This window comes from Mastigoproctus giganteus, chromosome 3 (genome assembly GCF_048544385.1).
Source record: "Mastigoproctus giganteus isolate SK-2022 chromosome 3, ASM4854438v1, whole genome shotgun sequence".
In the NCBI taxonomy this organism is placed as follows: Eukaryota; Metazoa; Arthropoda; class Arachnida; order Uropygi; family Thelyphonidae; genus Mastigoproctus; species Mastigoproctus giganteus.
In genome coordinates, this window is record NC_143577.1 from 158,781,310 (window position 1) to 158,807,660 (window position 26,351).

The 26,351-nt window shown below is 34.5% G+C and overlaps 1 protein-coding gene across 1 annotated transcript in view; it reads right to left on the bottom strand.

Annotated features, from left to right (window-relative positions):
• LOC150088354 (mitochondrial 2-oxodicarboxylate carrier) overlaps nucleotides 1-26,351 on the bottom strand; it is an 84,863-nt gene that overhangs the window by 6,432 nt on the left and 52,080 nt on the right. Inside the window, exons 7-8 of the mRNA XM_090370132.1 lie at nucleotides 17,107-17,288; nucleotides 5,349-5,401 (exon numbers count right to left, since the gene is read on the bottom strand). Coding sequence (XP_090226258.1) covers nucleotides 5,349-5,401; nucleotides 17,107-17,288 — 235 coding nt within the window. The remainder of the gene's footprint in view (nucleotides 1-5,348; nucleotides 5,402-17,106; nucleotides 17,289-26,351) is intronic.

Below are 26,351 nucleotides of genomic sequence, written 5' to 3' on the forward strand. Positions count from 1 at the left end.
AATATTTATGCAGTCTTATACATCGTGAACCTATAAAGCAAAGGTGGCCTCGGAATGGCAGTTAGGGAGGAAAGCAATGTACAAATCTGTCTTACATTCAAAAAGAAAATACCACAGTACATGTATGTATAAAATTCTTTCTCTACACTTTTGTTGTATCTGATGGAGGGGTGACAAGCGCTTCAGAAAAAGTAAAGAAGGGGAAGTCTGCTGGAGAAGATTTAAGGGGTAAACATGTAGCGGCACAAAAGATAACTGATAAACAAAAACAGTTATTTAAGGATCATATTTATATTTTCCCAGAATTTCAAAGTCGTTACACTCAAAAAGATAATCTGAACAGGAAGTTCCTTAGCCCTGATTTGAACTTAAAAAAAATGTATGTGCTTTATTGTGAATAATGTGAGCAAAGAGAGAGATTGAACCTTAAAAAGTATTACTATAGACATATCTTCAACACAGAATTTAATTTACATTTTCACTTTCCTCGAAAGGACACTTGCAAGGCTTGTGGCAAGTATAAACAGTCGATTGATGCAGAAAAGGACAAAGAAAGGACAGGTGATTTGGGGGGGCAACATGTTTTGTACTTGGCAAAAGTAGAGAATGCAAGAAATCAGCTAAAGGGCTGGTGGGAAAAGGCCCGAGGAAATTCTGACAGCTATACAATCATAATAGATTTACAAAAAGCCCTACCATTCCCAAAATTAACTGTTTCTAAAGCCTACTATAGGTGTAATATGTACTACTATAATTTAGGTTTGCATGATGTCACAAATAAATTTGGCTACACATACATTTGGGATGAGACCATTGCATCCAGAGGTTCACAAGAGATTTCTTTTTACCTGACTAAGTATATTAAGTTGAACAAAAAAAAACGCATGTAATGATATACAGCAACACATGCACTGCCCAAAATCAGAACATCAAGGTATCCTTATCGATAATGAAACTGATTCAAGAAACTTCAGCTGAAGTCATAGAATTCATGGTTTCTGGCCACTCTTATCCCCCAAATGACTCAGACTTTGGGTTCATTGAGCGAGCTGGAAAAAACAAGATTGTCTGTGTTCCAGATGGATAGTATAACACTACGAAGTCTGCCAGAAAACACAACAGGTTTATGGTTGTAAAGATGCAACAAGATCTCTTTTTTGAAAACAGAAGCTCTTGAAAACGGCATAACAAAACGGAAGAAGAATGTTGAAGGCGAATATGTACACTGGTTGAAAATACAATGGCTCCATTATGAAAAAGGAAACCCAGTTCACGATTTTCTACAAGTGCACATTGGATGAAGACATCCCTTCAGGGAACTGAATGTCAAACCCAATAAGGAGAATCAACCTAAGAACTTGAAAAGTACTGAACAAGAAAAGTTGTATGATGGTCCTAAAGTGCTGAACTTTCTAAAAAAAAGAGACATGCTATACCTTCTCAAATACATCCCCTCAGTTCACCATGCCTTCTTTAAAGGTATTAGAAGCTCAAAAAAAGTTCTGGTCTAGGTCACTTATCTGACTACAAAGAAGAAGAAGATGAAGCATAAACAGTAGTTTGTGCTGACAGTGTTTTATGATTATAAAATTAGTAATGATAACTTTAATTCCTTTTTTTAAAAAAATGAGAACATCAACAAAAAGCAACTATAATTTCTTTTTAATTTTTTGACCATCTGTTACATTATAATTAAATTTATTAAGTTCATCTTAGCTTTTTATGATCATTCTGCAACAACTAAGACAATCTTAACTATTTTGATAAAAAATTCCCAATGTGCCTATCACTCAGGTTTTTTAAAATTTTGTTATAGTGTACTTTTTACAGGGAAAAAATATAATCTCTTCTGTATGAAATCATAGTTTTGATTAAACAGTCATATCCTTACAGTAATTTACCATTTTAAAACAGGTAAACTATGTAGAAACATAATGGTAAACTATGTAGAAACACTGCTGACCAAATTTCCAAGATTGAAATAGAAATTCAGAGAATAAATTAAGTCATATTTTCTCTGTGTGCACAGGAACTGGAGTAATATCTTTATTGTATTTATGTTTTTTTCATCTTTTTTGTTTTAAACTTGAGCCCCCCTCCAAATACAGACTACTAGGTGACTGCCTAGGTTCCTATTTGAGTGGTACCCTTCAAACTTGGCACTCTATGCAAATGCCTAGTTTGCCTACATGAATGGACCAACCCTGGTCATATCCCTATAAACAAGTATTTATTTTTAACCTTTGGTAGAATGTGAAGCACAAAAAAGTATTCCCTAATTTAGGCAGAGCACAGAACTAATGTGTGTATTTTTTTTACACTTACTATATATAAATATGACATTAGTGTAAAAATAATCCAGAAAATGAACTAAATAAGATCTCACTCATATTTACACAACAAATACAGTAAACCCCCACTATTTGCGGGGGTTACGTTCCTGAGAAATGTCATGAATACCGAAAACGCGAATACTGAGTTATGGCTCCCATAGTAATAAAGGGGTTCCGTTCCAAAGTATGAAATATATAAGAAAAACTAGTCTAAAATTTTGTCTATGTATGTATTAGATGTACCTTCATAATATGACTATGTACATAGATAGTGTATAGTGTGTTTAGGGTCTAACGGCACCAGGGGTTTCCCCCATCTCCGCGTAATATACATTGTGGTGTTATACAGAACACTGTAGAGGCCAGAGGTTTAAAAGTGTGTGGATATTGTGGCGTGTAATGTTTTGTACCGTTGTTCATCTGGTCTTTTAGCCGTTGGGTCTCAAATGAGGCCCACCGTTGCCCACACTATACCTCGTGGAGGCAGACCAGGTACACCAGTATTTTAGAAATTTACTATTTACTCTGGCAGGTCCTGCCACCTAATTTCCTGAGATTTCAGTGGCTAGGACCTAAAAAAAAAAAAAATAAATAAAAAAAAAATAAATAAATAAATAAAAAAATAATAATAAATAAATAAATAAAAAAAATAAATAAAATAAAATAAAATAAAATAAATAAATAAAAATTTTTAAAAGAAATGGAGGCGGGGGGGGGGGGAGAAACGCTAGAAATTGGGTCAGACCGAGATATAAGTTATACGGGTTAGAGTTCTTTTTTTTTTTTTTTTTTTTTTTTAATTTTAGTGTGGGGCTTGTGTAGTTTTGGCAAGGGTCAAATGCTAGTCGCAAGATAGCTAGAGAGGGAAGGAAGACTGAAGACTGGGGGGTAAAAGACAGAAATATGGGGTCAATAGTGAAGATAACCCCAAAAGTCGGCGGGGCAGGCCCATGCCTCACCAGGTGAAGATAGGGAATGGCAGGGGGGGCTACAGAGTAACCATTCCCTGCCAAGGGAAGGGAAAGAAAGTGAACCAAGTGAGGGTACCCGGTTCAGATCGCCTAATGATGTTTCGGCAGCAAACTGCACAATGTCTTTGTCAGGTCTTCGTATGCCATTCCTGGGACATGTTGTCCCGTCCGTGTGAGTGGTCAAGTCCAGATAATGACTCCAGTTTAAGCCAGTGGTCAGATCCAGGTTAAGTTAATGATTAGTTTTTCGGATTGTAGCTGTTAGGTTTTTGTTTGGTTGACACATCTAAGGATCTTTATTGTGGATGACGAGTGGTTAATTTGTGGGAAAATTCCAGCTAAGGTTGTGGGTATGTTCTTCTTCTAGTAAAAAGATCCTGTGCAAACTGCATATAGTGAAATGCAAGCATATGGCATCGAAATTAAAACAAGAAACAATTTAATATTAAATGTAATATTTATTAGAAATTTCAAACCAGTGCCTTTGCTAGCAAAAAAACTTATCCCGCCAGTGCTATCACCAGTTTCGCTAAAGTGTTGATAAAGGAGTTTTGTCTTTTCACGAATGATGAGTGAACTTAACAGAATTTTATTTTGAGTTCGGTCTTCTATCCACAGATTTAAAGCTTTTTCCATTTTTTCTAATTTAACATCGCGAGTTACAGAGCAAAGTTTTTAAGGAATTAGCGCGTTTTCACGGACACTATGGCGGATTTTTACTTCTGATTTTTTGATTGATCGTACCCTTGACTCATTGATTTTATAATGTTTTGCCAGTGAGGAGACATTTTCACCATTAGAAATGTTATCTAATAACTCGATTGTATTCACTAATGTCATCACCTTCTTTGATCTTTTCACATTTCCCTTGTTATCGGTAGCCATATTTTTTGTACGGGTTAGAAAGAACTTGTCCACAATAAAGTCAATTTCTTCCATTAACACTCGAAAAAGTGTTTTACACTGCAAAACGGTAGATTTATCACTTTTGTAAGCATATCAATTTATAAATTTATTCAATTTATAGGCATATAAATTAAAAGCAAACGAAGAAACCTTCCATGACAAGCGCATAACACATACTGAACAAGGATTAGCGAGAAACATCCACGCTCGCGATTTTGTCACCCCTCTCCCCCCACCTACTGAGCGCTGTTTTGACTGGGAAAGATAATTTTAGCCACGCCCATGTTTTTTTATGGTGGAAAATGTTCACGGCGCTTTAAAATTCACATTTTTTTAGGTTTCATTTTATATTAAATCAGCGATCGCGAATACAGATACCGTGAATAGGGGGGGGGGGTTTACTGTACTTGTTGATAAATTATGCAAAAAATTTATTCCTCAGCACAGAATCCCAAATGATGAGTACTTGTGGAGCACTGGTGCTCCACTAAGCACTGGATGTGAAACACTGCTATTGATGTTCCTCAAATGTTGATGAATCCCAATGCATGCACTGCAATTCACTAGTGTTTGAAGTTTGTGAATGTTTTTGCATTCGGGAACTCAGTAATACACTGCTTCTTCACATGTATATCAGTATCATCCTCCACTTCCACAGACTAGGTCAGTGTTACTTTTCTCTTCTATAGCCCGCCACCTGGCATATAGTGCTGAAACTTGCAGTATATTGGCAGTAATGTTTAAATTGTCACCTGATAGCATTATGTTTTGTATTAAACATCATGCAAGTGAGAAAAAATTTAGAAGCATTAATTTTGCAGCAGTCCTTGTATATCAAGTATTAGAATAATATTTATAGATTTTTAACACAACGATATAACCAGACAATATAACACAACGATATAACCAGAATGAAAGGTTACAGAAATAGTGCAAATAAACATTCTGAACAATTCAAAACAGATTATTACAAATAATCTGTTTTGAATTGTTCTTTAACTGCCTAATTCTGACTTTATTATGATAACTCTTAAAATAATTAAAATTAAAAAATACTTTATTAACTTTGGTAAACACCTACATAAGTCATGCTTGTGCAAAATGGATTCATTTAAGAACACATATGTGCATTTCTTACCTGGTCCTAAGCGTAGAACTTTTGGCACTAATCCTCTATAAAGGGCTCTAAAACTATAAAATAAAATTTTTGATTATGATTATCTCTAATTTTTGTAACCAAATGCAAGTATGAAAAATTACACAGTTCCATATTAAAGTGTGAATTCAATAATTGCATTATTGACACTTAGGATTTATTGTGACAACCAACAAATATAAGAATTAAAATCAAAAATTTAATAAATATATATAACAGTAGCATAAACATAAGTAAGACACTAAAATAGAATAGAATAAAAATACAAATTAAATAAAATTAAAACTGATAAGATCAATTAAAAGCATTAAAATAAAAAGTAAAAAAAAAAATAAGGTGGAGTGCCCCTTTATAAATTTAAAAGAATGTACAGCACAAACAGCAGATTCATGGTTGTCGAGTCACAAGAATGATTGGATGCAATAGTGTTAAAAAGAAAGGCTAATCAGATACAAACATCACAGAATAAATATCAGTGCTTATTGCATTGCAAAACAGCAACTATCTAATTGGATGCAAGTCACTCTATTCACAATAAGGCTCATAGTAAAAATATGAAGTGCTTGGAGCCATGAGTGCTGGCAAGTCATATGTGCAAATCAATAATCTGAACATCTTGGCATTAACCAGAGTTTCTGTCATGATATTCAAATTATTGATGCTGTTCACCATTAGAGTTCGGCAATGGCAGAGCGATCAAAGTTAGTTGTGCAGATAACTTCTTCCTGCTCTGAGGCATGGTTTTTCCAGTCTCCTGGTGGTCTCACTGACGTAAAGAACACACCCAACAATCCAGATGTTTAATGTGATAGACAGAGCTGCACTGTCAGAGTAAGAGGTTGCATGACTGTATCCTGTAAATAATGTCCTATAATTTCTTACCCAGGAGTTGAGTACAACTCGTCCCTAGTAAAAAAATTCCATTTGAATGTGATAAACATGTAGAATCTAGCAAGGTACTCAGAGACATTCAGATGGGGGGGGGGGTGAAGAATTGTGCATGGTAAAAGTAAACTCACTATTGTGAGAGGATCAATATGGATTTTTTTTTTTTTTTAGTTTACTTCTACCACATACATCCCCCTCTATCTGGGTATGTGTCTCTGGGCACCTTATTAGCTCTGCATGTTTATCATAATTGATGTGTATAGTTGCCTGGTAAGAAATTCTATTACTTCTGGGGTGAAGTCATCCTCTTACTCTTGTGGGACAGTTGCATTAAATATCCAAGTTCAGGGTACGTTACATTGGTGAGACCACTAGGAAGCTTGAAGAACATGTCTCAGAGCATGATGGGGCTATTTACACAGCTATCTTTGACTGCTCTGCCTCTGAACACTACTGGATTGGGCAGCATACCCCTGATCCCCCACTGCAATTTTCAGATTACTGGCTGCTCACGTGACTTTTGCTAGCCTCATAGCTTCAAGTACTTAGTACTTTTACTGCAAGCCGCATTATGAATCACAGTAGAGGAACACATATTCACCCAATTATGATGTACACTAATTTTGCAATGTGGCAGTTACTTGGGCATGTCTTGTATACATCATTCTGCAATGCCTGTATATGATTAACTGTATTTTTTTTAACACTATCATGTTCAGTCATTCCTGTCACATGACAACCACATATCACACAAACCTCTGCAACTATACTATTACATGACCTGCATTATTTTAAGTTAATAAAGCAACATTTTTCTTCAGAAATCATTATTTTAACACTTTTAATGAATCTTATCAGTGTTACTTTAATGCTTTTAATTGATCTTATCAGTTTTAGTTTCACTTTTATTTTATTTTAGTGCTTTACTCTTACTTATGTAACTACTGTATTTTTATTAAAGTTTTGATTTTAATTTTCATATTTGTTGGTCATCAAATGAAATTCTTCATGTCATATTTGTTGAAGCCCAAGGCCTTTTTTCTAATACATTGGGTGTCCATTTATCATAACATCCACATTACCGTTTTTAATTTTGGAATACACAAAAATTTATTTTTGACAGCTCAAACAAGTGAAATTTGATATTGCCTATCAGCAACAAGTATTATTATTATTATTATTATTATTATTATTATTATTAGCCATATGGTACAAGGAAGCCTGAGGCTTATGCTGCACCAGCCAAAAAAAAATCCCCGAGTTACCCCCTGAGAGAGAGAAGTATAAAGGAATCACCAAGAAAGAGAAGAATGATGATATCCAGCTCAGGACCCTGGGTTTGCCAAGCCCATACTCACCAGATGTGAGCCCCCGGGGTTTATGTACTTAGGAGTAAAGCACTGAACCCGCAAGTTGTCATGCTACAAAACAGATCTCTGTCCAATTAATCAGAAGTAAAAAAAATCAAACCTTCCAATTTTTTTACCTTAATCAACAAATCTTCAGTGTTGCCTGCATGATATATCTTGCTAGCTAGTATATGAAGATCTAGCTTATGCTAAATAGCAAAATGGCACCAAAGTATTGCCAAAGTGAAAACAAGATGCAAGAAAACATTATAGTCAAGTATCATGCATGACACTCTCAGTCATGAGGTTGCATTCAGAGTACCTGTGTTTTGGGATTTTGGAACATTTCAACAATTTTTATTATTAAAACTAAACTTTAGTGATTCCAGGGGCATATTCAGGGGTGTGCAGAGAGGGCATATGCCCCCCTAACCAAAAATTCAAAATTAAAGAAAATGAATGCAGGAGGCATTCTAAAAAAACCCTCAAAAATCTGGTCACGATGCCCCTCTTACAATGATATCTGGATATGCCACTGAGTGATTCAATATTGATATACAAATCTTCAGTGCTGCCTACATGATATATCTTGCTATATAGCATAAGAAGATATAGCTTATACTAAATAGTAAGATAGCACCAAAGTATTGCCAAAGTGAAAACGAGATGTGAGAAAACATTATGGTCAAGTGTCATGCATGACACTCTTAGTCATGAGGTTGCACTCAGAGCAACTATGTTTTGGGATTTTGAAATATTTGAACAATTTTTATTATTAAAAGTAAACTTTAGTGATTCAATATAGTATTTTGAATTGTTGATACCAGTGCATTATACTGTACATTGTTATTAATAAATAATAATAATACCAACAGAGACTCAGAAGCCATTTCAAAGCTAAGCTGAAAGCCATAAACACCTGCAATCCTGGTGCAATCCAAGCCATAAAGCCATAAACACCTGCAATCCTGGTGCTAACATATTCCTTCAGAATCATAGAATGGACTAACACCAAGCTGGAGATCACGAGAAAGACAAGGAGAATGATGACCGAGAAATACCCAAAGTCAGCCATAGAGAGACTGACCATAGCTTGAAAAGGAGAAAGGGGGCTTGATGGACCTCATTGAATAACAAAAGAAAGTGACGAACCTGAAGGATTACTTCTAAAAAAACACAGCGCCACTCTGCCAGGCCATAAGGAAGAGAGGCAAGAGGCATACCCCACTCAACCTAAGTGAGCGGACCCCTCCAGCCCAGATGGAATAAACAAGCTAGAAAGATGAGCAAAGAAGACACTCCATGGCAGACACCATAATGATCTCCATCAAGACCCATATAAAATGGCTTCCAATGCATGGCTCACAAGTGGGATGCTCTTCCCCAAGACTGAAGGATTTATGCTTGCCATCCAAGAACAGGTAATCGACACCAGAAAATATATCACAAAGGAATCTGGAGCTGCTGGGGTAGTTTATAAAAAATGAGATTATCAGAGTCACAGCAGACCTTAAGAAATGTGGTTATCCCAGAGTGTCTTAGACAAATTCATTAGGGGAGTGATGTCTATTCGTAGTGAACCGTCTACCCCTGTGAGCACGGCATACATTCCTTACTATCCGGGCCTTACGGAATGCATTGTGCGAATAGTTCGGGGGTGTCAAATACGCTGTGTGCAACTACCGGGACAGAGGCTGCACACAGTGATATCAAGAGTTAAAGACCCCATATACCAAAGCAAGCCAGCAGCGGGGTAGTTTATGAAATTAAATGCCCGGATTGTGAGGTATGTTATGTGGGAGAGACGGGGCAGCAACTTAAGGACTGGCTGGGGGAACACATGAATGCAATAAAGACTGCAAATTACGGGAAGTCTGCTGTGGCAGAGCATTTCTGGGAGAAGTAACATCAGATCTTCCCGGAGGATGCTGTCATCACAGATCATGCACAGGGGTTCTTGAATCGTAAATGGCTTGAGAGATTACACATTGGGGCAGCCAGTAATACCATTAATAGAGATAAGGGTGTACATTCACACCCTCTCTTTGAAATGGTTGTCTTGGGACACGATGAATGGTTTTGGGTAGCGCGCTCCCGAGCCATTTCCGTTTCTGGTGCACAAATGGGAAATACCAATCACATTCCTGGGGAACCATGTGACAAATGCCGTGGACCTGCTATTTAAGGATGTGGCATACAGCAAGATGTACGCTGTTGAGAAAGGAGACTGCTGTCTCCAAAAGCTACAGTTGTTACGGTATATTTTAATTTTTAATATGTTTTTTAATATCTGTTTTCAGTCATATTTTAATTGTTTTTATTTATATATTTTAAATATTTTAAACTAGTTTTAATCATTTTATTGTAAATACAGTTTTTAGTTACAGTATTAAAATATTTTCAAGTACTGGTTGGTGTGAAGTTTAATTATTTAATATCTATCGCACGTGCTCGGCACATGCACAACTTTTTATTCGTCTTTTTTTTAACTACGGAAATATAATGGATGGATTTTTTCATGATAAAATTTTAATATTGTGAATAAAAAATAATATGAAATATTTCCCATATCACAAATAACATAAAACTTATCACAACACATTCCACAATATAAAAACAAATATTACATAAAAAACAAACTTTCTAGAAAAAGTACACAAAAATCACAGATTACATGAAAAAAAATTATTACACAAATATTCAAGAAAAATTTATTCTAAAAATTGCCATATGGAATTTACTTCTTTATTAATATTTGTTGTTGATCTTCTGCCTTGCTCAATAGCTGAGAGATGATTACAAGATATGATTTGACATAACGATCCGGATCAAATTGAAGCAATGATTTTCCATTTTGATGTATGGTCATCATAATCTGCAATGTTTCAAAGATATTTTCGGGCTTTCTTAATTGAAAATGGAATTTCACTCAATTTTAAAAATAAACTGTCTTCAAAAAAATCTCTAAAATCATTAATTTTTATTTCATATTTTATCGGAAAACTTAAATTTCTTATTTGGTTTTCACTGTCTTGCCACAGAGTTGAAAGTTTTTTCACATTCCATGATTTCGGGTAGCATATGTTTAAAATTTCTTTCAATGATATTATTTTCTTTATTTAGTTTAAAATCACCCTGTTGCATTAATAACTTATCCTTTAAGGAAAAAACAATGCAATTAATCAGTGGCGTAGCTACCATGTAGGCAGGCAAGGCAATTGCCTCTGGGCCTGGGCCCTTTAGGGGTCCGGCATCTTTGGCTGTCTCCTGTTTTTGCAATTTTCATTAATTAAGTAGGGGCCCGAACATGTTTTTTGCCTCTGGGCATGAAAAAGGGTAGCTACGCTAGTGCATTTAATAACTTGTCATGAGGTAAATTTTTTACTTTTGATTTTGATTCCTTCAAATTCTTTCCACTTCAACATGTTCTCAATTTTAGCTTTATAATTTCCTTCAGAATTTTTCAAATTAGCAATAGCACTGATAGTTCGAATAATTAATTTATATGCTTTTACTATTGTGATTCTGTAAAGTTTCTGAAAAGTAAGAGAGCTCCTGCAGGATGTTGATCATTAGTGCTAAATGGTTAAGAAATTCCAGATTTAAAAGTCAATTTTATAATCCAGAATATTTAACTTCTGATTCAAAATGTTTGCACAAAGTGGGATAATTCCTCCAACCCACAATTGCCATCCACAAGCTACAAGCTACTCATCATAGCCCGAACACATGACCGATCTTAATAGTTTCCACATCAAGTTCTTTAGCAAACATTCTTAATTCACGCTGGTTTTTTGGAGATTGGAGACAGTTTTTTTTTAATTATTGCCTATATGCCATTATATTTTAGAACATTTTCTACACAGTAAAAGCCTCGACAAAGTTTCAAAATCTGCCAATATTTCATCTTCGTAAAGTTTATATAATGTCTTAGTTACCTCAATCACCCCCTTCTATGTTGCTACTGTCACTAGTTCTTTGAATATTGTGCAAAATGTCGGAATCACACGGATATTCAGCTACTGTGACCAGGTAAACATAGACAGGAAAAATTTACTGGAAGGCGTGGAGCACTCACTTCTCTGAAAAACAGGTTGACCAGAGGTCAACCTGTTTTTCAGAGAAGTGTTATTATCCATGGTTAATAATAACCATGGATAATAACACTTCTTATTATCCATGTTGGGAATTTTCTTAAACCTCTGACTGGCTATGGAAAGCATACTGACTAGCGCAACTTCTCAGTATGTGACTGCATAGGTTTTAAGGGCACCATTAACATTGTGAAACGGTAATCCCTTTCACCCTTAATTCACATTTTCTAATTACCTAAATTGCCTAAAGGCCAGAGGTGAGAACAATGCATACAAAGTTGTCTCTCCTAATCCATTTATTACATGGAAATTTTCTTCGTTCAAAGGAAACTATCTTAAATGTAATTACCAAGGAGAATTCAAAAAAATTCACTATAAAGAAGTTCGTTATACAGAGGTCCGACTGTAATTAAATAAAAAACGAAACAATTTTAAAATACATAACTGATCGATTGTGCCATTAAAATGCTGGGAATGGCACCCCGCTCGCCCCACTGTAGTTTTGGCTCTGGATACTCAATAATTGCATTCAGGATTTGATTTGTAAAATAAATGATCATCTCAACAATGGGCTTGCAAATTTTCAAAAAAAAATAACACTATAGCTCACCACTGCTCCCAGGTCTTTTTCATTTTCTACCACCCTAAATGTAGTACCACACAGTTGGTACATTTCTCTGGGGTCACTTCTGCCCATATGCACTACTTTGCATTTGTCAATGTTAAACTTCAATTGCCACTTCTCAGCCCATCTACCTAACTTGGCGAAGGTAAAGAAAGCCAAAATGAGAACGACGTGAAATGTTGGATAACTTATGTAGAAAATTAGTTTCCTGATAAGGCATTCTAGCACTGCTCACTCGGTAAACCAACGGTAGGTGTTATCAGTCTGAAGCAGAAGTCGAGAACGATATTAATTGACAGGTGGGCGTGGCAAATGATGTGCTAATTGGTGCATGAACACAACACACGATAACACTGGTTTAGTATCACTTTAGTAGCACTAATAGTCACTTGCCCTAATGAACGCTTTCCATAATGGTGAAAAAAGGTCAGGTTACCTCCACTTGAATCCCACATGGGAGCTTGAACCCCTCCACTTCGGGAGGGGTTCAAGTGGAGGGGGTAACCTAACCTTTTTTCTTTAGAATCACAGTCATATTTAGAAATACAGTCATAAAAAAATTTATTTTTTTATGACTGTATTTTTATTTTCTTGTTTAATAATATGCCCTAATGGTGAAAAAAGGTCAGGTTACCTTGACTTGAATCCCATGGGAGCTTGAACCTCTATCGAAATGGAGGAGGTAACATAACCTTTTTTCTTTAGAATCATGGGTGGACTAGCACATAAATTGTTTATTAACAAATTTTTAATTTATTATTACTGTACTTTTATTTTTAAAGACACTTGTGCAGATACACACGTATCATAACGTCAATCAATACCTCAATAGCTATTCACTACGGGCTTGAATCAAAGTACTGCAAAAACCTTGTGAGGTGCAATATGGCCACAGAAGCTGATGCGCCAACAACTACCAAATCAAAAAATCAAGCTATTCACTATATATATATATATATATATATATATATATATATATATATATATATATATATGTATGTATATAAAAATTATTGGTGGGATATATTGAAAGGGTTAGCCCTTGAAAAAGTCCCTTTCAACGTATCTATATATCAATAATTAGCTACATAATAATTATTGTATTATATATTTATATATTATTATTAATTATATGTTTATTTCCAGGGTATGGCATTGTAGACCTACATAGGCTATCATAGTCTTTATAAGTTATCTTAGCCTTATGACCTGTTATGTTTATATACATATTCAGCATCTACATAGTTGCGCCTCCATAGCCAGGTGGGCAGGAGCAGCAGTGCGTAGCACATGCTTCTGATTAGACAGGGGTTCGAGCCCGTGACCACCAAATACGGATGCGAAAAGGTCAGGGAATGACCACCGCATATCCCCGGAGCAATATGGCTTTAGTTGCTAATGCTCCTAAAAACCAAATAACAAAACAAACAAACATCTATATAGTACATATTATACTTTTACTATAATAACTCTATATATATAAAGAATCTTTCTTTCTTTTCCTATTATTTCTTAACCTAACATTTAAGGTTAGATCACAAAATACTGTATAAGGAAACCGTTTCTATTATTTCCTAACCTACCATTTAAGGTCAGGTTACGAAATATAACGAAAAATAAAGAAACCTTTTCCTTTTTTCGTAACCAAACCTAAATTAACAATATAGTAAAAACACTCACAAACTCCAAAAATCTGCTTTTAATAATGAGAAAAAAACATAATGAAGAACATAAAAATGAACAGAACAAAACATTTATTAATTTCGTTTTCCCTCAAAAAAAAAATCAACCAACGTTTTATTTTCCTTACTTTAAAAGATTCATCGCTAATATTACCTGTTAACCATTCATCACAAAACTATTATGCACTGTTCTTTACTCATAAATACACATTATAATGCCAACCGATGACTACACAGTAGCTTGTCGTCTGTCGCGCCCACCACCAATCATTTCATCATTTGCCATTTTTTTTTTTTTTTTAAGTTAGTTGTTGGTGCATCGGCTTCTGTGGCCATAATACACCTCCCAAGGTTTTTACACTACTTTGATCCAAGCCCAAGGCGGGATTCGAACCCGCGACCTTTGGGTTGCCAGGCAGGCACTTTACCCACCTGGCCAGCCCGGTCAGCCTCATTTGCCACGCCTACCTGTCAATCAATATAACCTTCTCAATTTTGGCTCCAGACCAATACTCGCTCGGTAAACACCTACCGTCAGTTTACCAGGCGAGCAACGCTAGAGTCTGGTATTGGGAAACTAATTTTCACATAAGTTATCCGAAGTTTCTTGTCATTCTCAGGTTGGCTTTCTTTACTTTAGCCCCCAACTTTTCTAGATCCTGTTGCAGTAGCACCCTGCCATTACTGTCATTAACAACCCTGCCACCCTTTGTATCATCTGCATACTGGGACATTAAGCCTCATATACCTTCATCAATATCATTGATAAATATACAAAACAATACTCAACCCCGAACCCTGGGAGACTCCACTAATAACATTAGTCCACAAAGAGCATCTTCCATTGATTAACTCAACCACCCATTTATCCATTGTAGCAACTTGTCCTTAATACCATACTGCTCCAATTCGTACAGCAGTCTTCTATGGACAACAGTATCAAAGGTTTTCCTGAAATACAGGTATATAATATCAAAATTATTTTTTGCATCCAGTTCCTTTGTAACCGCATCATAGTATCTAATCAAGTTTGTCAGACAAGACTTTCCCTTAACAAACCCATGCTGTGTCCGAATTATTACTGCAGTCTTGTCTAGATGATCCTGCAATGATTCTTTAACCAGTGACTCCATTATTTTCTCCAGAACAGAAGTTAAAGTAACAGGTTTGTAATTACTCATGCCACCCTTTGAATCCCATTTGTGAATTGAGGATACATTTGAACATCTTCAGTCCAGGGGGATTTCCCTTGAGTCCAGGGAAGCTCTCATAATTATGGCTAAGGGTTTGCTTACTTCCTTTTCCGCCTCCTTTAATATAACTGGATAGATCCTATCCACCCCAGGTGCCTTTCTTATGTTTAACTTCAACAATTTCTCCTCCATTTTGCTGTCAGTTATTACAAAATCATTAAGCTCCCTGTTAGAGTTTATTAAGCTTCTGTCCTTCACTTCCCTGTAGAATTCCTCATGTGTGCATGTAGATGCAAAATACTCATTCAGTTTGTCAGCTATCTGAGCAGGATCATAAAAAGTTGAACCATCGATATCAAGTGAACCAATCTGATTCATCCCCTTCCTTCTAGAGTTTATATAAGTAAAGAAGTCCTTGCTGTTTTTCTTAGCATCCTTTGCCAAATATTTCTCATAATCTGCCTTCGTTTGCCTAACCTCCTTTGTGACTTGATTACAGACTAGCTTATATCTACCATAGGCTTATGTGTCACCTTGATAATTTATATGCATCCCATGCATTTTTATTCTCTGCCTCAAGTCTCATTAGTTCATCTGACATCCATTAAGGCCTAAACCTTTAACAGTATTTCTTATTTGGTATGAAAAGCTACCAGGATTAATTCCTTGAATGCTCCCCATTTAGAATTTGCTGTTGGTAACACCATCAGTTGGTCCCATTGTGATCACCTTTGCGAAAGCAAAAACCCTTCCTTTACCCCTGATGGTAGTTATATCTTTGTATATAACTCAAGTAAATCTCATATCAGTACACTGTGATCACTGCCATCTAGTGGTTCCTTTATCTGCAAATTCTAAATGTACAAATAATCACTGCTGATACTAGATCAAGAGTATTACTCTCTCTGGTTACCTCTCAAACATGCTGCTGCAGAAAACAATCATCCAATAAATCTACAAAAGTCTTGCTAGTGTGCAAGTGGCCAATCCACAAGTTCCAGTCAATATTTGGGAAGTTAAAATCCCCCATTATAAGACATTCTCATTTCTCTATACAGTTGTTCGGCATACTCATTAGAGTCAATAGGCTTTGCTGTATTTCTTTGTTCTAATTAATTTTATTAATAAGTTGAACAGGCACGATACGTCTAGAACAGGGATGGTTGCCCACTCCTGTTCTAGACATCAAAAGTAATTTCCACCAACATCTGTTCATCACATTGTAAGTCTGCACTGCACCAGCATCAGTTGATTTAAATCAGTATTAGTTTTAAATTTCCAGTAATCTTATATTCTTATTTTTAATGTTGTATTCTGTAAACAAGAGCAAACTATGATGAATTAATTAAAATAAAAGAATGATAGCTATAGCACAGATCTGTTTAATACAACCAGTGTGTACGCATTAAAGAAACAGAAGGAACTGCGTATACAGATCATAACTAATGTTATGCTCTGTATACGCTACTATGTCTAATTACTTTTAGAGCAAAAAAGAAAAAAATTCAGAAACTGAAAGAGAAGTGTTAAAATTTAGAATAGAAATGAGAAGAAATGGATATTAAGCCTCCCATAAAATGTTGCAAGTCAAGTAGAAACTGTAGAAGCTTCTTGAAAATAAAGCCAAGATCAAAGATTATTCAAACAAGCAAAAGCTAGGAAAATGATTTATAAGAAATGGTCCCTCCTATCCCCAACTACATTTTCATATTTCAAGTATGAAGTTGATCAAAGTGTGAACCACACAAAACTATTATAGAAGAACAAATAATAGAATTTTTTTTTTTTTTTATACACTTAGATCTGTTATAATCTTATTTCATAATTTTCATATGGCAAAAGAAATTAAATATGGTACCGAATGCTAGATTTTGAAGAAACATAGAATGAATGAAATACACATGCTTACCCTTCTTCAGTATAGACCATCCGTAAAGTCTTGAAGCATTTTTCATATTTGATTTCTCCAGGAACTGGTTGAGGACCCTGTATCCTACTTTTGGCTACATCAAATGGGATATTGACACATGATGCAAGAATTCCTGCTCCTAATCCAATAGTAAATCGTCGAAGGAGGTCAAGGGTAGGATCCTTTGAAAATAAAAATAATTATTAAAATACAAAAGAGTAACAAAGTAAACTTCTTTTTTTTTTTTTTTTTTTTTTCTATCTACAGGAAGCTTCATTTTAATTAAAAGAAATCAATAAAACTAGTTTCCCAGTTAAACTTTTTAGTTGTTATTGTTGTTGTAGTTTAGAGTTTCTGGCCCAAGGGCCTCTTGGGCCTATCGTGCCAGTTCATGATTTACTTATGACTGAATCTTTTATATCATGGTTATCAGAGACAATTATATAATTTTGTGCTTTTTAAGTATTGAAACAGTGCTTCAAAATTTGTATTATTGCCAAGAATGTGTAATAAAGGAACCTTTTACCTTAAAGGAACCTTTAACCTTAAAGTTAAAGGTTCCTGTAAATTGGAGAGAGAATGAAAAATGGATTTCCAGATACTTAAGTATTGAGGGCATTCTATTAGGATATGTTTGATTATTGGTTGGGTCTGACAGAAGGAACACTGAGGAGGGTTCTCTCCCATAAGCAAGAACAGATGAGTTGTATAAGGATGACCAATTTGGAGTCTTGTCAAATGACTTCTTCTTGCTTGCTTCTCCTGAAACTAGAAGTCCAAAGCTGAGGTTATTTTTTAATCTAGAATAGTTTATTATTGACTTCAGTTTTCCACAGTTCATTTCCTTACTTACTGATTTAGGGGAACCTGAAGCAGATTCAAAGCATTTCTGCACAAGGAAGGATGATAGTTTACAAGATGAGGAAAGCTGGTATCTTCTCTTGAGGGATTGTCAACCTTTTTAGTTGAGAAGAGTCATTTTCAGTGTCATTCATCTCTTGTCTTGAACTTGATGGCTGTAAAGGTGAAAATGTGCTGTTATCCATCTTTGCTCTTTTCAGCTCTGGGAGAGTGGATTCTTCTCCAAGGTTACTGGCCATGCCACAGGGAGGCAAGAGAAGTGCCACTAGAGTGACCAAGTGGCGCCTCCATAGCCAGGTGGGCAGGAGCAGCAGTGCGTAGCACACGCTTTTTGATTGGACCAGGGTTCGAGCCCGTGACCACCAAATACAGAGGATGCAGAAAGGTCAGGGAATGACCACTGCATATCCCCGGAGCAATATGGCCTTAGTTGCTAAGGATAAGAGAGATGCCAAGTGTGGAAACCAAAGTAGTAGTAGTAGTAGTGGCACATGATGCAAGAAAGCAAGTGTAGGAGCTTATGCAGCATCAGCCAAAAAAAAAAAAAAAATCACACCATTCCCTCCAAATGCCTGTCCAGTTCCTCCTTAAATTTATTTAACCTATCAACTTCCACAACGACAGATGGAAGTTTGTTCTAGCAATTAACCACCCGCTGGCTAAAGGCAAATTTCCGCACATCTATTCTACATCTATCCTTTCTTAATTTGAACTTATGTCCCCGTAGGGGACATAAGTTTTCAATACTGAACTGATTAACTATCTAAGACTGTCTATAGATGTCACATTTCAGCTATAATAATAGAATTTAAGTGCAATTTTTATAGCACAGCAAAAAAAAAGTCTAATGAAAGAATTCATCTTTCAAATTGTAAAGTTATCACTGTGAGTTGCTCCATGTTGCATTACTAATAGTGTTAGTATTGACCAACTTGGAAATAAAAATTTCCAAGCATCAGCCAAAAACTGTCAAATTCATTTATCCAATCCTTCTTTAAATTTATTCAAAAACTACCCGCTTTTGCAACACTAAAGTTGCAAAAGCGGGTTTTGCAACTTTAGTGTTGTTAAATACTTCTCCAACAGTTAAATACTTCTCTGGCTGAATGCAAATTTCTGTACATTTATTTTTTAAATTTAACACGGTCACTGCCTTTACACATGTAGGTTTATAGCGGCAGTAGGGGTGAAGTGCCACAATGCTATCTGAATTGAAAATACACCCAAATGATGTGATGCAATGCACATAAGTGGTCATTCTTAAGAGGTCAATTAACAAGTGCCATAACATAAAGGCACATGAAATTAACAACTACTCAGTGCTGCCACGCTGACTGAATGTGTTGCAGTAATGCTTGGTTTCTGTTTACAAACTTTGCATTTTATTAGTTCTTTGCTTGTGTTGATGTTAGTTTATATACATGAATAAACTTTCTTAAAATTTTAAGATTTTTTCTGATTTACAACTCAGCACAAAAGTAGGGTGTTCACTTTTGGTAATGAATTCCAAACTTTAAATTTTCAACCATTATGTACAAATTTTCAGAATGCCAGGGATGAAGGAATGTTGATTTTTTTCCACATTCTGAAAATTATGGCACATTGAACAGGGTCTCACACATTTAGATGGCAGTGAACATGTTAATACCCCCTTGCCTGTGTGTCACCTGAGAAAGACTAAAGATGCCACTAATACTATTTAATTTATTTACCCCGTTTAAATTTTAAATTTAATTTAGTTTATTTACCCCATTTATATTAAATGACACTCCTTATACATTTCAACGAGGTCACCACACAGATGCCAAATTTCTAGGCACCACAATTTACAAAACCTCAGTGTCTCTGGGTAAGAATATCCTTTTGTTTCTCAAAGACTTATCATATTTAAGAAACTAAACAAATTAGTAGTGGTAAAATTACCCAAGGAAATAAGCTTACAAAGCACATCACAGAAAAAATAAATAAAAAAAAACACCATCATTTGGCCATCCCTTCTAATAATTTGTCCAGTCCTTCTTTATATTTTTCCAAACTACGGTGGAAGTTTATTCCAAATTCAAATACTGTCTGGCCGAATGCAAGTTGCTCTTCTATGTACCCTTTCTAACAGATCTACGTTGTTCCTAAAATGAGATTTCCAATTTTAGCTTGCAGTATTCCAAATGTGGCATAATCATTGTTATATATAATGGAATAATCTTTTTTTTTTCCTTTCCCTCTGCACATGCAGAGTTCCAGCATACCACTGATAGAACCCAAATAGCTGTTCTGAAAAGCTCAGAGAACTTCATAGTGAATGGTACAATTCCCAGATCTTTTACTTATTAACTTGAGTTTGGTGCTACCCAAATGTATGTTATTCTAGGATTATTGCTATGCAAATGCAGTAACTTTATTAATGTTAAGCCTCAGTTGCCATTTTTTGCCTATCGGCCTAGTTTATCTACACCTTCACCTTCGTGAAGATGTAGATAAACTAGGCTGATGATCTAGTTAAACTAGCATACTCTGATTAATGTCATTAACCACCCTGCCTATCCATCCTTCTATATCAACAAACTTGAAATATCTACATCAACATCATTAATAAATATTAAAAAAAGTAAGGAGCTGAACACCAAATCCTCTGGTACACCAATTATAACATTGGGCTGTGAAAAGCCACAGCTTTTCATGGACTTAACTGCACATGTGACAATTTATACAGTAAAAGCTCTCTTAACTTATCACTTAACTTATCACCCGCTTTAAACATAAAAAAAAAAAAAAAAAGAAGAAAAAAAAAAGTTATTTCTATAGCAGGTGCATCAGGCCATCATGCTAGTTGGTTCATCTGAAAAGAGTTAATAAAAGTGAGTCACAAAGGGAAAAAAATATATATTGCTGTTAAATTAGGTGTAGGCAAGACAACTGGAAAAGATCTGGGGGAAAAAATCCCATAATAATCTAGGCTTTTGCATTCAGTATGCTTCCAAGTTCTTCAGATTCTTACTCCATTTTAAGGAGAGACCAAAATTAAAGATTGTAGAAGATGCATTATGGCTGTGGTTTATGCAACAAGGATGATGTGGAACTCCAATCAGCAGATACCTACTCAAAGAAAAAGCCTTGGCACTACCTCAAAATATTGATGGCACAGAAAGTTTTTACAGCAAGTAATGGATGGCTTGGATGTTGGAAAAAGCAATCATGGTATCCATGTACTGAGTACAACTATTAGTGGAAAAAATTATCTACTGATCAGCCTGATGCTTAAAAATTTAGAGAAGATTTAAGGTAATTTATCAACAAAGGAAAATTTGATTGGAGATCTCTACAACATGGACGAAACAAATCTATATTATAAGATGTTGCCTACAAAAACAATGGCGCAAAAAAAAAAAAAAAAAAAAAAAAAAACAGAACCTGTAGTAGCAGGATACAAAAAATCCAAAGAGAGAATCATGGTAGCCACCTACAGCAACACAAGTGGAACTCATAAATTGCTATTTTTTGTTTTTGGTAAATCAGCTAATCCTCGAGCTTTTAAAAATATAATTGCTCATCCTTACTTTACCACCACTCAGAAAAATCAGCATGGATGGACTTTGCGTTATTCACAGAATGGTTCTTTATGAATTTGTACCTTCTGTAACGAAACACTTGAAGAAAATAAACTTACCTGAAAAGGCTATTCTCTTTCTGGATAACACTCTTTCACATCTCAGTTATAAGGAACTTAAAGAAGAGAATATATAAAGGCCACGATTTCACCACCGAATGTAACATCCTTGATCCAACCTATGGATCAAGGGGCTCTAGAATGTTTAAAGAGATGATATAAGTGAAACTTTTTGAATTCAATTTTTGAAAAAATAGAAGACATGAATATAGATCTTACAGAATTGTTAAAAGATATCAACGTCAAAGACATTTACAATATAGCACTGGCACAGAATTAAATTCCAATTCAACATTTACTAAATATTGGAAAAAACTTTGGTCTGAGGTTGACAAGTTTAATGAAAGTCTTGAATTCCAAGAAAATAATGAAAAACATAGTTTATTAACTGATTTCATGGTGACAATTTGTTAGAAAATGAAGGTTAAGCATGATGCAGAAATAATACAGAAACAGATTGATCTAAATATGAAGAAGAGATTGGCTCAAATCCAGTGCCAAAAATTCTCATGCAGCAGAAAAAAAACAGCCTGATTCAACAATCAACGATGTGATGTTTATAAAAAAAAAAGTGGAGGGACTATGCTGCACTGCACTTAATTGTAGTGAAGTCATATTAATTAATCATATTTAGCTGCACATGTACATGCATCTGTAGGCGCCTCCATAGCCAGGTGGGCAGGAGCAGCAGTGTGTAGCACATGCTTCTTGATTAGACGAGGGTTCGAGCCCGTAACCACCAAATACGAAGGATGCGGAAAGGTCAGGGAATGACCACCGCATATCCCTGGAGCAATATGGCCTTAGTTGCTAATGCTCCTAAAAAAAACCTAACAACAACAACATGCATCTGTTTTAAATGAAAATATATTTCAAAATAAAATAATTAAATAAAACAATAATTCAAAATGAAATTTTTTTATGGTTCACTGCTTTAATCAATTTTTTTTGATTAACTGACTGGAAATGAGGAGTTGGTCCCAATCCCATCGGACAAGAGGGCCTTTACTGTAACTACTATTTGTCCCTTTATCCATAGTATTACTTGTCTCTAATGCCCAGTGCTCCAATTTACACAACAATCATTCATATGGAATTCGTGTGAAACAGTAACAAAGACTACTGAAATTCTAATTATACAAAGTCAGAATTATTCTATGAATCCAGTTCCTTTGTGACGGCCTTACTGTAGTTAATCAGACTAGTCAGGCATGATCTCATTTTAACAAATCCACATTGTAACTGCCTTACAGCACTATTCCTATCAAGATTATCTTGCATTACTTCTTTAACTACTGACAGAAGTGAAACTTAAGTTGGTGACAGAAACTCGAACAGAGGGTCATGCTAAAATATGATAATTAACTCATTAGTGGCAGGCTGCCATACACCCAGATGCATATTAGCAGCAACTGATCAAAGACACATGTGGGGGTGCTTTCACCCCCACATGATTCAACCTTTTCCTTCTAGTGTTAACATAAACAAAGAATTCAGTGTCACTTTTCTTTGCATTCTTAACAAAAGACTTCATGTAATTGCCACAGCCTTCCTAAACCCCTGAGTAACTGGATTAGAGACTCATTTATAAGTACTGTAGTATACTGTGTTCCCTGACAATTATCTCATGCAATTTTATTCTCTACCATCAAGCTTATCAATTCATCTAACACCATTTTTTGTTTACACAATGAAAAGTATCTCTCTCTGTTGGCATAAAAAGCTCAGTAGCCTCTATGATTATCTACCTAAATACTTCCCACTTGGCATTTACTTTTTAACATCATTTGGTCCCACTGAAAAGAATTTAAGTGGCATATTCTGAGCCCTCTGTGAAAAAAAAAATCCCTTCCCTTTAATCTTGACAGTTGTTATTTCTTTGAATAAATTGTACATCAATACCCTCCTTATGGACAACCACCTTATTGTAGTGAGGTGATCTGAATATTCCAGTAATATTCCAGTGACCTCAAGAGCTATGCTGGTAGGAGCTTAAGCTCCTGGTAGGACCACCTTAACCAGACAGGTTGAAGGAAAGGGAGGAGACAAAGTGTAGTCCACCATCAAAGAGAAGGGCTAGCAGCTCACTCTTTAGAAGTAAAAGTACAGTGCTCACAGAAAATTAAAGGATAGAAACCGGACTGACAATATGGAGTTGACTAGGAACAGATTAAACAAACTCTTTAAGAAGAAAGGAATAATAACTGCCACAGCATGTCTAAATAAGAAATGTATTAGAGGATGAAATGCACAAGGCATAATTTCTTATGGGTTTAGGTAATTAACTATATAATATTGGTGTAGATACACCATATATAGCTAAATAAGGAATGTAAAATCTCTTAATGAGAAAGAGGAAGAAATAGTGAAAGAATTAGAAAGCACAATAAATTAAGATGTGTTCACTAACAAAAACTAAAAATAAAGGGAAAGGTATAATAAATGTGGTAAATTATATGTTAATATATAGTGGGGTGCAAAAAATTTAAAGAGCTGCTAAAGGCATAAGAACCTTAATACACAAATCATTGAAATGAAAGATATAATCTAGAATCAGAAAGAAATTACATGTAAAAATGAAAGTGCAAAAGAAAACATTAAACACACTAAGCATACATAGCTGAGAAGAGGAAAAACCTAAAAGAAGTTGATAAATTCTATAATAAACTATAAGATTTAACTAACAAGATAGGTAATAAGAATGAATTAGTAATAATAGCAGGAGACAAACATCCAAATAGGAAATAAAATAATACCAGGAATTTGTCAACAGTTTAATGAACACACAATGAACCAAAATGGAAATAAATCATTACAGTTTTGTACAGGCAGTAAATATAGAATTAATAAAACTTTTTTTGGTATTGTTAATTCTGTATTCACTGGAAAACATAAAATAACAAGGATGAATAACAGGGGCTGTAAATCAGCAATCAATTATATAGTCACTAATAGGAAAATAAAACCAGAAAATATAAAAGATGTTAAAGCAATCATAAAAATAAATGAATTACTACAAGATGAATGTATTAGGAATCTAAACAGAAACAGGTTGTGAGAATATTTAGAATTAAAAGAAATGGAATATGAAAATCAATCAATAGAAGAAAAATGGAAAAGGACAAAAATTTGTATAAATAAAACAGCATATGATACATTGGGAAAATGAAATATAAAAAAGAAAAAAACGGACACCAGGGTATACAGATGAAGTAAAAGACTTGGTTAAATCAAAGCAGAAGCATTTTAAAAACATTTATTAAATAAAACAGATGAAAGGAAGCGAGCTTATACAGCATCAGCCAAAAAAAAAGAAAAAAAAAAAAACTCTCATTACACCTATTCATCCACCTCCAATAGTTTCTCTAGTCCTTCCTTGAATTTATTCCAGGAAGAACTAGACAAACTTCCTCCTTATATACCAAGAATATAAGGAGATTCAAAACAGAATCAATGAGAAGAAAAGGAAAAATAAAACATGAGTGTTCAAGATAGGTTTTCAGAAGAATTAGAACATAATTTCTATGGAGTACGAAGAAAAATTTGGCAAATAATGAAATCAAAGAAAATAATTAAATGAATATATTAAAATAATAAACACAGATTCAGTTGCAAGGGTAAATTATTTTAAAAGGTTATATACAAGCAAAGAGCAGTAAATATTAGAAAACAAAATAAAATACTGTATATGTATATATGTCAGTGAAGCTTACATAAAATTAAATATGAAAGAAATAATAGGAACACTAAAAAATAGGAAAAGTGCAGGTATAAATAAAATAAATGAGTTACTAAAATATAAAGGAGAAAAGCTACATAATTAACAGAATTTCCGAAACAGATTTTTAAAGAAAACAACGTACCAAGTAATTGACAAAAAAATATAACAATACTAATATATATATAAAAAAGGAAATAAGCAATTGTCAGAATATTAAAGAGGATAAATTTATTAAATACTTCCTAGAAACTGTATGCAAAGGAAATAATAGAAAAATTAAATGATATTAGAATTAAATGATGAGCAGCAAGGTATGCATGATCAATTTAGAAAAAAATTATCATGCATAATTGAAATATTTTATGACAAAGCAAATAATAGAAAACTCTTTAGAGTATAATAGACCAATTTATGTGCTTTGTAGATTTAACAAAAGCTTTTGATAGAGTTAAAATAAAAGATGTAATAGAAATTTTAAAGCTGCATAAAGTTCCTAAACAATTAATAGAAGTAATGAGATATATAGCCCAAATATGTTTCTACCCTTTCCAATCCAGATTGATTCAATCCTGGGTCAAAACCACAGTCAAAAAGCTAGCAGAAAAAGTGTTAATGAAGTAAATAGAGTTAATAAAGGAAACAGAATTTAAGAAAAGATAAATAAATATAATCTGCTATATAGATGATGCAGTACTAATGGCAGAAAATAAAAACAATTTGCAGAGTGCTACATAATTTTAATAAAAAAGCAAAAGAGAAATAGGGAAAAACAAATTTAGAAATGACCATAAGAGAAACAAAGAGCCTAACAATAACAAAAGAACTACTGAGATGTAAATTAGAATTAGAAGGAAAAATAATAGATATATAGGAATATAATAGGAATAGAGATATATAGTCCAGGAAAAATTCAAGAAGTAGAAGAAAACAAACATTAAAAGCAAGTAGAATATCAGGAGGTTTAAATAATATAATTTGGAATAATCCAAATATTAAATT